The 15,827-nt window shown below is 47.3% G+C and overlaps 1 protein-coding gene across 3 annotated transcripts in view; it reads left to right on the top strand.

Annotated features, from left to right (window-relative positions):
- Positions 1–15,827, top strand: part of spata18 (spermatogenesis associated 18) — a 347,300-nt gene that overhangs the window by 119,645 nt on the left and 211,828 nt on the right. For all 3 annotated transcript variants that reach the window (XM_070870070.1, XM_070870069.1, XM_070870071.1), the window contains one exon: positions 8,888–9,098. In XM_070870070.1, the coding sequence (XP_070726171.1) occupies positions 8,888–9,098 (211 nt within the window). The remainder of the gene's footprint in view (positions 1–8,887; positions 9,099–15,827) is intronic.

Here is a 15,827-nt window from a genome sequence, read left to right as displayed (position 1 = left end):
ACCTGTGGAATTCCCTGCCGCAGATAGTCATCGATGCCAATTCATTGGAAAAATTCAAGAGGGAGTTAGATATGGCCCTTATGGCAAAAGGAATCAAGGGGTATGGAGAGAAAGCGGGAAAGGGGTACTGAGGTGAATGATCAGCCATAATCATATTGAATGGTGGTGCAGGCTCAAAGGGCCGAATGGCCTACTCCTGCACCTATTTTCTATGTTTCTATGAGCTCACAGTATCTGGTCAGACTTTTTATTCATAAATAACAACTGGCGATGAGATACAGATGACGAACCCAACGATGCAGAGAACAATGGGCATCCTGGAGAAATTTTCGGAGGGAGATGATTGGGAAACCTTCGAGGAGCGACTCGACCAATACTTCGTGGCCAACGAGCTGGAAGAAGAAGCGAACGCTGCCAAACGAAGGGCGATTCTCCTCACTGTTTGCGGGGCACCAATGTATGGCCTCATGAAAAATCTGCTTGCTCCAGCGAAATCCACAGAGAAATCGTATGATGATTTGTGCACACTGGTCCGGGAACATCTGAACCCGAAGGAAAGCGTTCTGATGGCGAGGTACCGGTTCTACACCTACAAAAGGTCTGAAGGCCAGGAAGTGGCGAGCTATATCGCCGAGCTAAGATGCCTTGCAGGACATTGCGAATTTGAAGGACATTTGGAGCACATGCTCAGAGACTTCTTTGTACTTGGCATTGGCCCTGAATTGATACTTCACAAACTTTTGACTGCAGAGACACCAACCTTGAGTAAAGCTATAGCGATAGCCCAGGCGTTCATGGCCACCAGTAACAATACCCAGCAAATCTCTCAGCACACGAGTGCTGCTACAAGTATTGTGAACAAAGTAATGTTGTTTTCGAATCGCAACGTACAGGGCAGGCCTCACATGCCTGCAGCTGAACGTCCGCAGATGTTTCAGAGTTCACCATCAAGGGTGATGAATGCTAGGCCATTAACACCTTATTGGCGCTGCGGGGGTGATCATCATTTCCATTCATGCTGCTTCAAAGGATACGTTTGCAAGGGCTGTGGAACAATGGGACATCTCCAACGTATGTGCAGGCGAGCTGCAAACCCTGCTAATCCTGCAAACCGCCATGTTGCAGAGGAGGACAGATCCATGGCGGATCATGACGAACCAGAGCCTCAGACCGAGGAGGCAGAGGTATATGGGGTGCACACATTTACCACAAAGTGTCCCCGATAATGCTGAAGGTTGAATTAAACGGACTCCCAGTGTCAATGGAGCTGGACACGGGCGCGAGCCAGTCCATTATGAGCAAAAAGACTTTCGATAAATTGTGGTGCAGCAAGGCCTCAAGGCCAGTCCTGACTCCCATTCGCACTAAACTGAGAACTTACACAAAGGAACTGATTCCCGTAATCAGCAGTGCTACTGTAAAAGTCTCCTACAATGGAGCGGTGCACAAGTTACCACTCTGTGGTACCGGGCGAGGAGCTTGGCAGGAGCTGGCTGGGGAAGATACGCTGAAACGACGTATGAGCGCTCTCGCTCGTCGACGACATTTCGTGTGCCCAGGTCTTAAACAAGTTCCCCTCGCTGTTCGAACCAGGCATCGGGAAGTTCAAGGAGACAAAGTGCAGATCCACCTAATTCCGGGGGCGTGACCCATCCATCACAAGGCGAGAGCAGTACCGTACATGATGAGAAAAAGGGTGGAGATCGAGCTGGACCGGCTGCAACGAGACGGCATCATTTCGCTGATCGAATTCAACGACTGGGCCAGTCTGATTGTTCCAGTCCTCAAGGAAGACGGCACCGTCAGAATCTGTGGTTATTGCAAAGTAACTATCACTCATTTCTCCCTGCAGGATCAATACCCACTACCAAAGTCAGATGACCTTTTTGCGACGCTGGCGGGAGGAAAGACGTTCACGAGGTTGGACTTGACCTCGGCGTACATGACACAGGAGCTGGAGATGGAATCATCGAAGGGCCTCACCTGCATCAACACGCACAAAGGTCTCTTCATTTACAACAGATGCCCATTTGGGATTCGATCAGCCGCGCCGATATTCCAGAGAAACATGGAAAGCTTACTGAAGTTGGTCCCACGCACCGTGGTCTTCCAGGACGACATCTTGGTCACAGGTCGGGACACAGTCGAGCATCTGAAGAACCTGGAGGAGGTTCTTAGTCGGCTCAACCACGTGGAGCTCAGGTTAAAACGATCAAAGTGCGTTTTCCAGCCACCTGAAGTGGGGTTCCTGGGGAGAAGAGTCGCGGCGGACGGCGTCAGGCCCACCGATTCGAAGACGGAGGCAATCGAGAACGCACCGAGACCACAGAACGTGACGGAGCTGCGGTCATTTCTAGGACTCCTGAACTAGTTTGGTAGTTTCTTACCGGGTCTCAGCACCCTGTTAGAACCACTGCACGCCTTACTGTGTAAAGGAGACGAATGGGTATGGGGTAAAAGCCAAGAAAATGCCTTTGTAAAAGCTATAAAACTGTTAAGCTCAAACAAATTGTTTGTGTTGTATGATCCATGTAAGTGTTTGGTACTAGCATGTGATGCGTTGTCATATGGTGTCGGGTGTGTATTGCAACAAGCTAATGAATCTGGGAAATTGCAACCGGTTGCTTATGCATCCAGAAGTCTGATTAAGGCTGAGAGGGCCTACAGCATGATTGAAAAAGAAGCGTTAGTGTGTGTTTATGGGGTAAAGAAAATGCATCAATATCTGTATGGGCTCAAATGTGAATTGGAAACTGACCATAAGCCACTGATAGCCCTCTTTTCTGAAAGTAAGGGGATGAATACGAATGTATCGGCACACATCCAGAGATGGGTGCTCACATTATCCGCATACAACTACGCCATCCGCCACAGGCCAGGCATAGAAAACTGTGCCGATGCTCTCAGTAGGCTGCCATTGCCCACCAAGGGGGTGGAGATGGCACAGCCAGCAGATTTAGTCATGGTAATGGAAGCATTCGAGAATGAGCAATCACCTGTTACCACCCGACAGATCAGAACCTGGACGAGCCAGGACCTCTTACTGTCCTTACTAAAAAACTGTGTGCTTCATGGGAGCTGGTCCAGTGTCTCATTAGAAATGCAGGAAGAGATAAAGCCGCACCAGCGGCGCAAAGATGAATTGTCTATACAGGCAGACTGCCTTCTGTGGGGCAATCGGGTAGTGGTAACCAAAAAGGGCAGGAACACTTTTATTAGAGATCTCCACAGTACTCACCCAGGCATTGTAATGATGAAAGCGATAGCCAGATCCCACGTGCGGTGGCCCGATATCGATACGGACTTAGAGTCCTGCGAGCTCAAATGTAACACATGTTCATAGTTAAGCAATGCACCCAGGGAGGCGCCACTAAGTTTATGCCCTTGGCTCTCCAAACAGTGGTCTCGGGTCCATGTCCATGTCGGGTAAAATGTTCCTAGTGGTTGTAGATGCAATGGGATCAAACATGTTACATCTACCCCGTTCAAACCAGCATCCAATGGTCAGGCAGAAAGAGCAGTGCAAACAATCGAGCAGAGCTTGAAGAGGGTAACTGAAGGCTCACTGCAGACTCGCCAATCCCGAGTCCTGCTTAGTTACTGCACAAGACCCCACTCGCTTACTGGGATTCCACCCGCTGAACTGCTCATGAAAAGGGCATTTAAGACAAGGCTCTCGTTAGTCCACCCTGATCTACATGAACAGGTAGAGAGCAGGCGGCTTCAACAACGTACATATCATGATAGCGCAAATGTGTTACGCGAAATTGAAATTAATGATCCTGTATTTGTGTTGAACTATGGACAAGGTCCCGATTGGCTTCCCGGCACTGTTGTGGCCAAAGAGGGGAGTAGGGTGTTTCGGGTCAAACTTTCAAATGGACTTATCTACAGCAAAAACTTGGACCAAACCAAACTCAGATTCACGGACTATCCAGAGCAACCCACACTAGACCCTACCTTTTTTGACCCTCCAACACACACATCAGTGGCAACCGACACAGCAGTTAACCACGAAACAGAACCCATCACCCGCAGCAGCCCAGCAGGACTCACCACACCAGGCAGCCCAGCAAGGCCAGCTGCACAGCAGTCCAGCGTGGGCCCAACAAACGACTCACCAAAACCAGCAGTTCCATCGAGACGATCAACCAGGGAAGGAAGGGCCCCAGATCGACTCACCTTGTAAATAGTTACAACTATTGACTTTGGTGGGGGGGAATGTTGTTATATATGTAAACCTGTAAATACCTTGTGTAACCACCAGAGGGCTCATTCCCTGGTGTCCCAAGGAATCCCACAATCCCTTGAGAGCACCTGTACTTAAGGAGGCCTCACAGGCTGGAGAGGCACTCTGGAGACCTGTAATAAAAGACTAAGTCGCACTTTGCTTTGAGCTCACAGTATCTGGTCAGACTCTTTATTCATACATAACAAAAGTGCCGTTACCTACAGGGCTATGGCCCAAGAGCGGGAAAGTGGGATTAAGATGGATAGCTCCTGGTCAACCGGCGTGGACACGATGGGCCGAATGGCCACTTTCCGTGCTGTAAATTTCTATGATTCTATGATTCTATGCACTTCCAGCAAGGATGGATAGCAATCAGAGCGAACCCTGACCAATCTTCTCCCTATCTTAGTTTTAGTACTGTGATTGTGGGCATCAGATAAATTTTATGTTGTTTATCTAAACGTGATCTAACAGGCAGCGGTATTTATCATAGTAACCTCCCCAGTACTGAAGCACGGACCACACTCGATCCGCTCCGCTGGGCAGGCCACATTGTTCGCATGCCTTACATGAGACTCCCAAAGCAAGCGCTCTACTCGGAACTCCTACACGGCAAACGAGCCAAAGGTGGGCAGAAGAAACGTTTCAAGGACACTCTCTAGGCCTCCTTGATAAAGTGCAACATCCCCACCGACACCTGGGAGTCCCTGGCCAAAGACCACCCTAAGTGACGGAAGTGCATCCGGGAGGGCACTGAGCATCTCGAGTCTCATCGCCGAGAGCATGCAGAAACCAAGCACAGGCAGCAGAAAGAGCGTGTGGCAAACCAGTCCCACCCACCGGTTCCCTCAACAACTGTCTGTCCCACCTGTGACAGGACTGTGGTTCTCGTATTGGACTGTTCAGTCACCTAAGAACTCATTTTTAGAGTGGAAGCAAGTCTTCCTCGATCCCGAGGGACTGCCTATGATGATGATATGATGCTGATGAAGTTGCCTTAACAGTTTCATTGCAGCTCATAGCTATTAAAACTGTTATGACCAGGATCACCACTTTTTTTGCATACTTAACACCCACTTAACGTCCATTTTACCACTGAAATGACGTATAACGCCCATATATCGTCCATTTTGGCACAAAATAGAAACTGACGGGCTTTTTTAGGAGACTTATCGCCGAGCATTACTTTCCCTATGTGCTTAACGCCGGGAAAAAATATTACCGCCCGCCCAATTTTTGGGGGCAGAATCAGCAGAATGGGCGAAATCAACGGCCATAATATCGCCCAGCGTTACTTTCCACACGGAATTAACGCCGAGATTCAATATGAACGCCCGCCCACTGTTTTTTACCCAAACTAGTGGCCATGGAGATCGCCCATCGTCAATTTCACCACCTCGCACACATATCGCCCACAATATCGCTCGCTCAAAAAAACGCCCACAAGAAATGGAACTAACTGGAACAAACGCCAACGGTGTGGCTGGCATTTGTTAAATCCCACTCTTATGTGAGGAGCTGATATTGGAACGATTTGCATGAAAGAGCGCTGATGTGAGTGACAATGCTGACATACTGCTGTGTGTGTGCAGCTCAGACATCAATGGTGCCCATCACTTTGGTGCCAGTTAAAAGTTTATGTTGATTGATGTTAAGTTGTATTTAATCCTTTCATGGTAAGGAATCACCAGTGTGTAATGGTCCAGCTATCTGAGACAATGCGCAACAAGGTTATGCTCAATAACAAAAGTTTAATACCAACATTGGTCTGAAATCATAAGTATCACAACCCCTGCCCACACCCCACTTTTTCCACCATTGACATAAATCACATGTTCAACATGTCCAGCAACACAGAATACAAAGGCAAAGCAGGAGCGTAGTCTCCAACCCCCATACATTGCAACAAATTGCATACACGCTGATGGAGATATAACACCGCCATCACCTGCGGACATGCACCTCACTTTCCTTCCCCCCTCCCCTTCTCCCCACCTTTACCCTTCCCCTCCTCGCTCCATGGCGCCTGGCTAAGGAGCTCCTCAGGCAGTGCCTCATTGGGAGGGGATGAAAGCAGATGTGGGTCGTTGCACGGGTACGGGAGCGGGGGCTGCCGAGGGGGCAACATTCTCTGATGCAGAAGCAGGATCTTGGTCCTTGCTCTCATATGTCATTCGCAGTGGTGGTGCGGAACCTGAGGGTGGAGTGCCGCACTCGGAGATCACTGCGAGGCCTGTGGCAGCAGTGTTCCTGGCTATCGCATCCAGGGACTCCACCATGCACGGAATGTACTCGGTCATGGTGGCCAGGTGTCGGGATATGCCCCCCAAAGCTTCGATGAGCTGGTCACAGTCCTCCTAGACAACTGAACCATCTCTCCGCTGTCATGTCGTGCTCGTGGAACAGACCTGCCGCATCCACGAGGTCTCCGCGGGGTTGGCGCCGTCCTGGGGACAAATGGGGTGCCCTGTGGAGAGGTGTTTGGGGCCGGTACCTCCAGAGTGGAGGCGGGAATGACCGGAGGACCAATAGATGGTTTTGGGATGGAATGACTTCTGGAGCGTGGTGATGCGGGTTCTTTGAAGTCCGTGCTCTCATCCTTCAAGAACAGACCCAGCGGATTGACGGCTGAGAGTCCGAGCTCCTCAGTACCAGATGTAGCAGGACTCCTGTCCCGCGCCCCCACCTTATGGCCTCTGTGGTCTTGCCTGGGGCCGTGCTGCTGGCTGAGCTGCAAAACACAAATAAGGTTATTAGAGGAGAAGGGGGTGCTAGGGTCACAAGGTGAGTCCAGCGCTACACACAGCATATGCACGACAAAAGCACCACCGCTATCAAAATCATCACAGACATCACATTGCATGACCATCAACACATTGTGCATTGCAATGATTTTCATTAGGCTACCATTATTGCTATGACACTTTTAGAAATCATCTATCATATATGATTGTTCGGATGTGAGTGGGTGTGGCATCTATAGACTTTACACGACACAATGGTGTAAGCTTTACTCACGCGGCATCACTTTAGGAGCCTCAGATGCGTCCGTGGTTGTCCGGGGGTGCTTCCCCACGAGTGTGAGCACCCACTCCTCCATCTCAGTGATGTCGCTGGGGACTGGTGGCCCCCCACCCGTTTGCCTCTGCACGGACCTCATCGTCAATAGCTTCTTCTGTAAAAGGTGACAGGACGACATGGCATGAGATCATTGCATGATATCATTGCTAGGTACTGTCACAGAGACTGACACAACACATAACCGACAGATGTAATCATGATTGTTATGATTATTATCATTCTTTACCTAAAGACATACACCGTGACCACAGGCTTTGAGTAAGACATTCCCGTTAAAAACGCAAGACCTCACATTTGCTGATAGTCACTCATGACTGTTACAAATCAAATTATATAAATACATAAGTACATGTAAATCAATGTAATACTTACTCTTGCGGATCCCACAAGGTCGTTCCATCGTTTGCGGCATTGATTACCCTCACGCATCTCGTTGGTCACCAACCAGACCACCTCTGCTATCTCGGTCCACTGGTAGGCCTTTGGGGTGGGCTTCCCACGCCCTCCCTGTGTCCAATTACCCCAGCGTAACTCGACCTCCTGCAGGAGGGAGGCATTTGCCTCGTCCGAGAACCTCCTGGCTGTTTTGCGGCCTCCAATGCTCCTCTCCCACCTCACTGCTCTCTCCAGCGTCAGTCTCCACAATGTGCTGTGATGCCTCCTCCTCTCTCCATTATAGGGCAAATTCGGTCAAATATGTGACTAGTAACAGCTAGTTTTTGTTTGCCTATTTGCTGTGAAACTCTAAAGTCTCCCTCCTTCCTCCCAAAGCAGCCCAGTCACGCCTTCAGTCCCTCTGAACTCCCTCTCTCTCTGTCTCCTCTTCTGCGCATGTCATGGTGACCCTTGACCTCCAGAATCGCGGGAATCGAGCGTTAACACGCCGTTGCTAAGGACGGCCACACTTTACGGCAGAAGGTCTAAAAAATGTAACGCTACCGCCCGTTTGATATCGCTCACGGTAGCGCCCATTTTCAAAAATGTAAACTAGCTGTTTTGAGAATGGGCGAGAAGCCGGCAATCTGAAAACCCTTTTTTAACGCCCACATCAGAAATATCGCCCCCAAAAGTGGAGGTTCTAACCCCAAATGCCTACTCATTGGAGGATAATTTTCTCCATTAACTTTTGCTACAAATAATGAAGAGAGAAAATCTTCATTCACTGTGTCAAATAAAAGACAAGGGGGGGAAGATTTGCTTTCTGTCCTTTGTGTAATGAAAGCATAAATCAGTTCTCTGCACACAGAGGAAATAATCCCCCAAGATGAGGAAGAAGAGTTGAGAGCAGAGAAAGTGGAAACAGCAAGGTCCCAAACCTAAAAAGCATTTTAAAAGAGTGCCGGTATCTATGTTGAACAATCAGACAGTGGGGAAAGATGCAGAGGATCACTGCAAATTGTCTAAGGTTTGTTTCTTCCCTTGCCCCCCTCTCCACCCCACGAGAGTTAGCAGCTGCCCAGAAAAATGATAAGTAAGGTTGTTCGTAATGTAACAGGTATATTAGTTAATTCTGAAGCACTACCCTATGTTTTATTATTGTGGTATGTATTAATGCCAGTGATTATTTGTTTTTAGAATCGCAGGACGCCGTTCTCCTATCTCTATTTCACCTGTGACCAACCGCTCACCGACCTATGGTAAACTGACTAGTGCATCTCGTCATGCTCGACTGGTTTCCCGTTTCAATGATCTTTATGCCAATGAACGTCTGAATACACAAAATCTCCTCAGACGTTATGTTGATGATCTAGAGATGGTGCAGAGAATAATATTCATCGCCACAGCAGTAAGTAGAGAGATATAGCAGAAAAACACATCGGAGTATAAGGCTGATGACAATAGTAAAGCATCTTCTGATAGTCCTGCAATTTTGAAGATTCAGTTGTTTTGCACAAAAGTCCAATTTTTGGAGGCTTTACTCCCAGTATGGATTCTTGATCAGTGGCAGTGTGAATTGGAATTTTAGTGACCAGCAAGTCAGGAATACTGACTTCCATGCACAAACTGCGACAATATATAAGAAGACATTACCAAACCTGCAGAATGGGCATGTAAGTGGTGAATTAATTTCAATATAGATAACTGTGCGGTGGTGCATTTTGGTATGAGGAATAAGCAGGCTACTTATACCTTGGAAAATAATTGAGGCATAAAGGAATCTAGGGGTATAGATTCATAAATCATTAAAAGTAGCAACGCAGGTTAACAGTCATAACCAGTGCAAACAAAGTACTGGAATTCATTTCTTGAACAGAATTGAAACACAGAAGTAATGTTAAACGTCTAACCTTGGTTAGACCACACTTCAAGTACTGTGCACAGTTCTGGTCTCCATATTACAAAAAGGAAATAGAAACACTGGAATAAGTACAAAAAGATTTATACAGATGATACAAGAACTGAAAAGGTACAACTATCAGGAAAGACTGAACAGGCTGGGCCTCTTTTCTCTACAAAAGAGAAGACTGAGAGGTGACCTGATAGAGGTGTTTAAAATTAGGGTAGACGTAGAGAAGAAGTTTCCACTTGTGGGGGAGTCAAAAGCCACGGACCATAAATATAAAATGGTCACTAATAATTCCAAGATGGAAGTCAGGAGAAACTTTTTTACTTAGAGTGATGAGAATGTGGAACTTGCTACCATATGGAGTAGCTGAGGCAAATAGCATAGATACATTTAAGGGGAAGCTAAATAAATACAATAGCGAGAAATGAATAGAAGGATATACCAATGTAAGGTGAGAGGAAGCTCGTGCTGAGCAAAAACACCGACATAGACCCGTTGGGCCGACTTGACTGTTTCTGTGCTGTAAAATTCTATGTAATTCTAATTAATTTTCTGATTTACGTTGGACAAAACTCTATCCTGGGATGGAAGAGAAAATGTATTCTATTTTTTAATGCTGCCTCCCCTTCACTGACTTTCTCTGAAATCTCACTGACACATACTGTACACCAAAGGCTTGTAATATTTCACATTTTATATCGAACAACTATTAGCCAAGAACCATTGGGGGTCAAATTTAAGGCTTTTAAAATCCCAAGTTGGGCATCAACTAATCATTATTTCCTGATTCACCTTGTATTCTTTCTTTTTCAGTCTCGGTGGTATCCTGCATTATGGACTTTGTTTTCTCAGTAGCTAACTAATTTTGTTTCAGTTGAAATTTCTTGATAGATCACTCAAAAACCAAACTGTTCAGTCCATAACCAGCTATATGACACTCCCAACCATCACACTGCAGTCAAACATAATGTATTAATATACTGTGAAATATTTTGGGGGGTTAAATTATGAGGACAAATTGCATATTCTTGCATTCCCTTGAGAATAGAAGATTGAGTGATGATTGAGGGGTGTTTAAAATGTTAAAAGGATTCGATAAGGTAGATACAGAAAAACAATTGCCTCTGCTGGGGGAATCAAGAATGAGGGTAAATGATCTTAAAATTAGACTTAGACCATTTAAGAGGGAAATCAGGAAGCACTTTTTCACACAAAGAATAGTAGAAATCTGGAATTCTATCTCGCTAAAGGCTGTGGATGCTAGGGCGATTGGAGTTTTCAAGACTGAGATCGGTAGATTTTTGTTGTTAATTAAGGGTAACAAAGGATATGGAGCTAAAGCAAGTAAATGGAGTTGAGGTACTGATCTTACTGATCTTACTGAATGATGGAGCAAACTCGAGGTGCTGAATGGCCTACTCCTGTACCTCCGTTCCTATATTTAGCTAATTTATGTTGAAAGTACAGTAATGAAATAGATCAGGTTGATGCGTTAAATGTGGGTGAGCACCTTGGGAGCTACCTACATTTAACTTGATCTATTTCATTATTCCCTTTCCTCTCCAAAGTTCTTGAATGTGTTGTCACCTCCCAAACCTGTGCCCATCTTTCCAGCAGTTCCATGTTTGAATCTTTTCAATCAGCTTTCCATCCCTGCCACAGCACTGAAACAGCCCTAACCAAAGTCACATATGACATCCTCTGTGACTGTGATCATGGTGCATTATCTTGACCTGTCCACAGTTTTTGACATGCTTGACTACACCATCGTCCTTTTTTCTGATGGCCATCTCCATGGGATCATCCTTGCTTGGTTCCATTCTGACCTATCTGCACATAGCCAAAGCATCTCCAGCAATAGCTTCTCTTCCTGCTCTTGCACATTTACCTGTCATCTACCCCAAATATCTGTCCTTAGTCCACACTTCTTCCTCATCTACATGCTTCCCCTTAACAACAGCATCCGCAGACATAGGTTCGGCTTCCATGTGTACAGTGACAGCATCCAACTCCAGCTATCTACCACCTCTCAACCCCTCCATTACCTCTCTGTTGTCAGAAATATGAGGAAAGATTTGAAAATGTGGTACTGCTTTTGTTAGAACAATGGAGATTAAGGGGTAATTTGATATAGGTATTAAAAATGACAAAGGGATGGAACAAAATGAATAGGAAAAGATTATTTCCAGTGATTGGGGGGTTTAGAACAAGGGGCATAGATATAAGATTAAAAGAGATTTAGGACAGAAGACAGGAGAAAATCCTACACAGAAGGCCGTGAGGCTGTGGAATGCACTACCGGAAGTAGTGATCGAAGCAGAGACCATGAGGCTGAAATTCAGGGTCTGGATAAGGCCCGTTACCGCTGTTTTGCGGCGGCCATGCGGCGGAATCGAGTGGCCACTACGTTGCAGTCGATTGGCTGCCACCATCCAAATTTACCTCAGAGATTTTGTCCCCACTTCTGTCCTTCTGCTGCCGACCGCCGCAAGTGCGTCATCAAAGTGCACACTGCCACTCTCCCGCAATCCGCCTGAAATTTACCTCCAAAAATCGCCGATCTGCCGCTTTTTCTGTTGGTGCACCTTGTTTTGTGTGTGTGCGGCACAACAGCGCGGCGGCCTTTCAAGGGGAGGGTGCACTGCCGCGACCGCCATGTTTTTTTTTGCCAGCCTACTTCCCGATCGGCCAGACAATTATGGCTCCAGGTTCGGCCGAGCCGCCAACAGGCAGCCTGGTACCCTGGCCGGCCGAAACCCTCCCTCGTGGCCCAGTGGCCGAACCTAAAAAAATGCTGCTTTTCTCCCCTTTAAATGAGGGGAGAGACGTGGTGATGCACACGCACAATGACATCACCGCCGCTCTGCCGCTGAGTGACAGCGGTGGAGACTCGGGCACGCCCCAATCTCCGCCCCTCACGACACTTACCGCTGCATGTCCGCCCCCATTATGACCGGCTTCCGGTCCAATTCGAAAAAAAACTTCATAGTGGAGAAAATCGATTGGAAGCCCGCCTCATCGCACCCGGCGGTAAAAACTTGTTTAAAAAGGTAGGTGCGCCAGCTTTCTGGCAGGCCTGAATTTCGGCCCCCATGTCAACATTTAATAATAGATTAGCTAGATGTTGAAGGACAGAGGGGATAAAGGCATATGGGCACGTGGGATTAGGAGTACTGCTCATGTGGAGGATAAACATCAACATGAGTTAGTTGGGTTAATGGAATGTTTCTGTGCCATAATTTCTATGCAATTCTATATTTGCAAGTAATCTGGGCCAATGTCACCTTAGATTTGTATGACACTATACATCACAGACAAATGCTATAATGATACCATCATCATAGGCAGTCCCTTGGAATCGAGGAAGATTTGCTTCCACTCTTAAAATGAGTCCTTAGGTGGCTGAACAGTCCAATACGAGAACCACAGTCCCTGTCACAGGTGGGACAGATAGTCGTTGAGGGAAGGGGTGGCTGGGACTGGTTTGCCGCACGCTCTATCCGCTGCCTGCGCTTGATTTCTGCATGCTCTCGCTGATGAGACTCGAGGTGCTCAGCGCCCTCCCAGATGTACTTCCTCCACTTAGGGTGGTCTTTGGCGAGGGACTCTCGGGTGTCAGTGGGGATGTTGCACTTTATCAGGGAGGCTTTGAAGGTGTCCTTGTAACATTTCCTCTGCCCACCTTTGGCTCGTTTGTCGTGAAGGAGTTCCAAGTAGAGCGCTTGCTTTGGGAATCTCGTGTCTGGCATGCGGACGATGTGGCCCGCCCAGCCGTGCTGATCAACTGTGGTCAGTGCTTCAATGCTGGGGATGTTGGCCTGGTCGAGGACGCTAATGTTGGTGCGGCTGTCCTCCTAGGGATAGTTTGTAAATAACTGCATCATTTTTTTATAAACTGAGGAAAAAATATTTTCCAACATCTGTATAGGTGACATGGTGTGTTTAAGATCATTATGATATTTAGTGCAGTGGCACAAATACCGGCACTAGGTGGCAGTGCAGACGGCAGTATTTCTGCATTTGGTACTAGTTTTTGAAGTGTGGATAATGGAAATATTTTCATCTCGACAACATTAGGGAACTAGTGTAGTGTTTAAGGTTGGAGACCAGGAACAGAGCTAGTATGTTAGTGAGTGGCTACTTGGCAAGAGTAGTTCATTGTCGAGGGCAGTGCAGAAAGGAAAGAGCCAGTTGCTCAAACAAGATCGGTAGTCACAACCGTGCAACGGACAATGTAATTTTTCCTCAAGAAAATATTCAATCCTAACGTGACAGCAGTACAGGAAGGATGTCTGTTTTGTATTGCAACAGGAAATTCTTACTTTTTGATCTGTGCCAAATGTACGTTTTTCCACCAGTGCTGAATCTAAAAGAAAGAAAGACTTGGATTTAAATAGCGCCTTTCACGACCACTTCATGTCTCAAAGTGCTTTATAGCCAATGAAGTACTTTTGGAGTGTAGTCACTAATGTAATGTAGGAAACGCGGCAGCCAATATGCGCACAAGCAAGCTCCCACAAACAGCAATGTGATAATGACCAGATAATTTGTTTTTTTGTTATGTTGATTGTAGGATAAATATTGGCTAGGACACCAGGGATAACTCCCCTGCTCTTCTTTGAAATAGTGCTATAGGATCTTTTTCATCCACTTGAGAGAGCATACTCGGTTTAACGTCTCATCTGAAAGACGGCACCTCCAACAGTGCAGCACTCCCTCAGCATTGCACGGCAGTGTCAGCTGAGAGTTTTTGTGCTACAAGTTCCTGGAGTGGGACTTGAACCCACAACCTTCTAGACTCAGAGGCAAGTGTGCTATCCACTGAGCCACAGCTGACATTAAGTCAGCATTTGAAGCTTTGTAACCGTGAAAGCTGAATATATGTAAAGTACTTGTTAACTGGGATAAAATGGAAAATGCACGACAAAGAAGAGATAAATAAATTGCATCTAACTGTACAAACATTTATTATCTGATAAGAAATGTTATCGCTTGGAAGGGTCATAAAACAGGAATGAGGGTGAGATGGAAGATAGAGGATTACGATGAGATGTTGTAGAAGATACGAGCCTCAACCATAAATTGTACAGTGCATTCCTGATTTGATCTTTGATGAACCTGACCATATTTCCAGCTTAATATGTTGGTCGAGTGCTAGGCAAGACTACTGTCTGGGAATTGGTGCTTGCTCCAAATCCGGAGAGAGGTGTTGTGCACTGCTACTGGTCTGGAAGCAGTTGTTTTGGCCTGGCCTCTGCTGGTAGAAATCTCAGCCAAGTGGCCTCCAACACTGCATGTGTGGCCTTGCTTGAGGCAAGTGGAAAGTACTGGTTCCACCTAATGTCTTTGGAACTGGTGTGCACAGGGCATTAGTCTCAAAATATCGGGGCCAAAATTGTCCCTCCCGATAAGGCCTCTGGCCGCCTGAAAGCAGCGGCCACGGGACGGCGCGGGGGGGCCGTCATTTTGTAAATTGTTTAGGAGCGGTGCCGGGATTGCTCCGCCCATTTTCCCACCGCGGCGTGCACATGCTACCCCTTACCGACTAACGGGGACCCCCCCTCGCAAAAGTGCCCCACGGGAAATGGTCCCTTTCCCGGTATTGGCCTGTGGGAGCAGCTCCACCGCCGGTCGGTGCCCCCGGCAGCTTTTTGTATCGGTACATTCTCTGCAGCATGGCAGCCCATCCGCCCTTAAAGGGGAGGGTGCACTGCTGAGACCACCATGTTATTTTTTTTTGTCGGCCGACAGCCAGGTCTGCCCAACAATTATGCCCCAGGTTCGGCCAGGCCGCCAACAGGCAGCGTGGCATCCCATCTTGGGTGCCAGGCCGCTGGCCCGTTGAAACCCTCCTTGGTGGCCCAGTGGACCTAACTTAAAAATATGCAGAACTCGCAGCGGCTCTCCCCTTTAACTGAAGGGGAGAGACATTGTGACACGTCAGCATGGCGCTGATGACTGCTTGGGCGGTAGTCCCGCTGCAAGGGCATTTCAGCCCCATAGCCACCACAACTTCCAAGTCCCGAATATCGACTGAATCGGAGGGTGCGCCCCGTTTCAGGCAATGGGCAATTTAAGCCCCATCGTCTCAAAACAATGGGGGGAGGGGGAGAATCAATGTTTATGTAGTTATTGTAACTGTGAGTGCAAGCGTCATTCAAATTGGTTAATTTAAATCTCCTGCTTTTAGAGGCACTGTGGTTGTTAGAGGAATGCCCTTTTAGCATA

This window comes from Pristiophorus japonicus, chromosome 2 (assembly GCF_044704955.1).
Source record: "Pristiophorus japonicus isolate sPriJap1 chromosome 2, sPriJap1.hap1, whole genome shotgun sequence".
Classification (NCBI taxonomy): domain Eukaryota; kingdom Metazoa; phylum Chordata; class Chondrichthyes; family Pristiophoridae; genus Pristiophorus; species Pristiophorus japonicus.
Note: the sequence above shows the minus strand (reverse complement) of the source record. Positions and strands in the feature narration are given on the sequence as shown.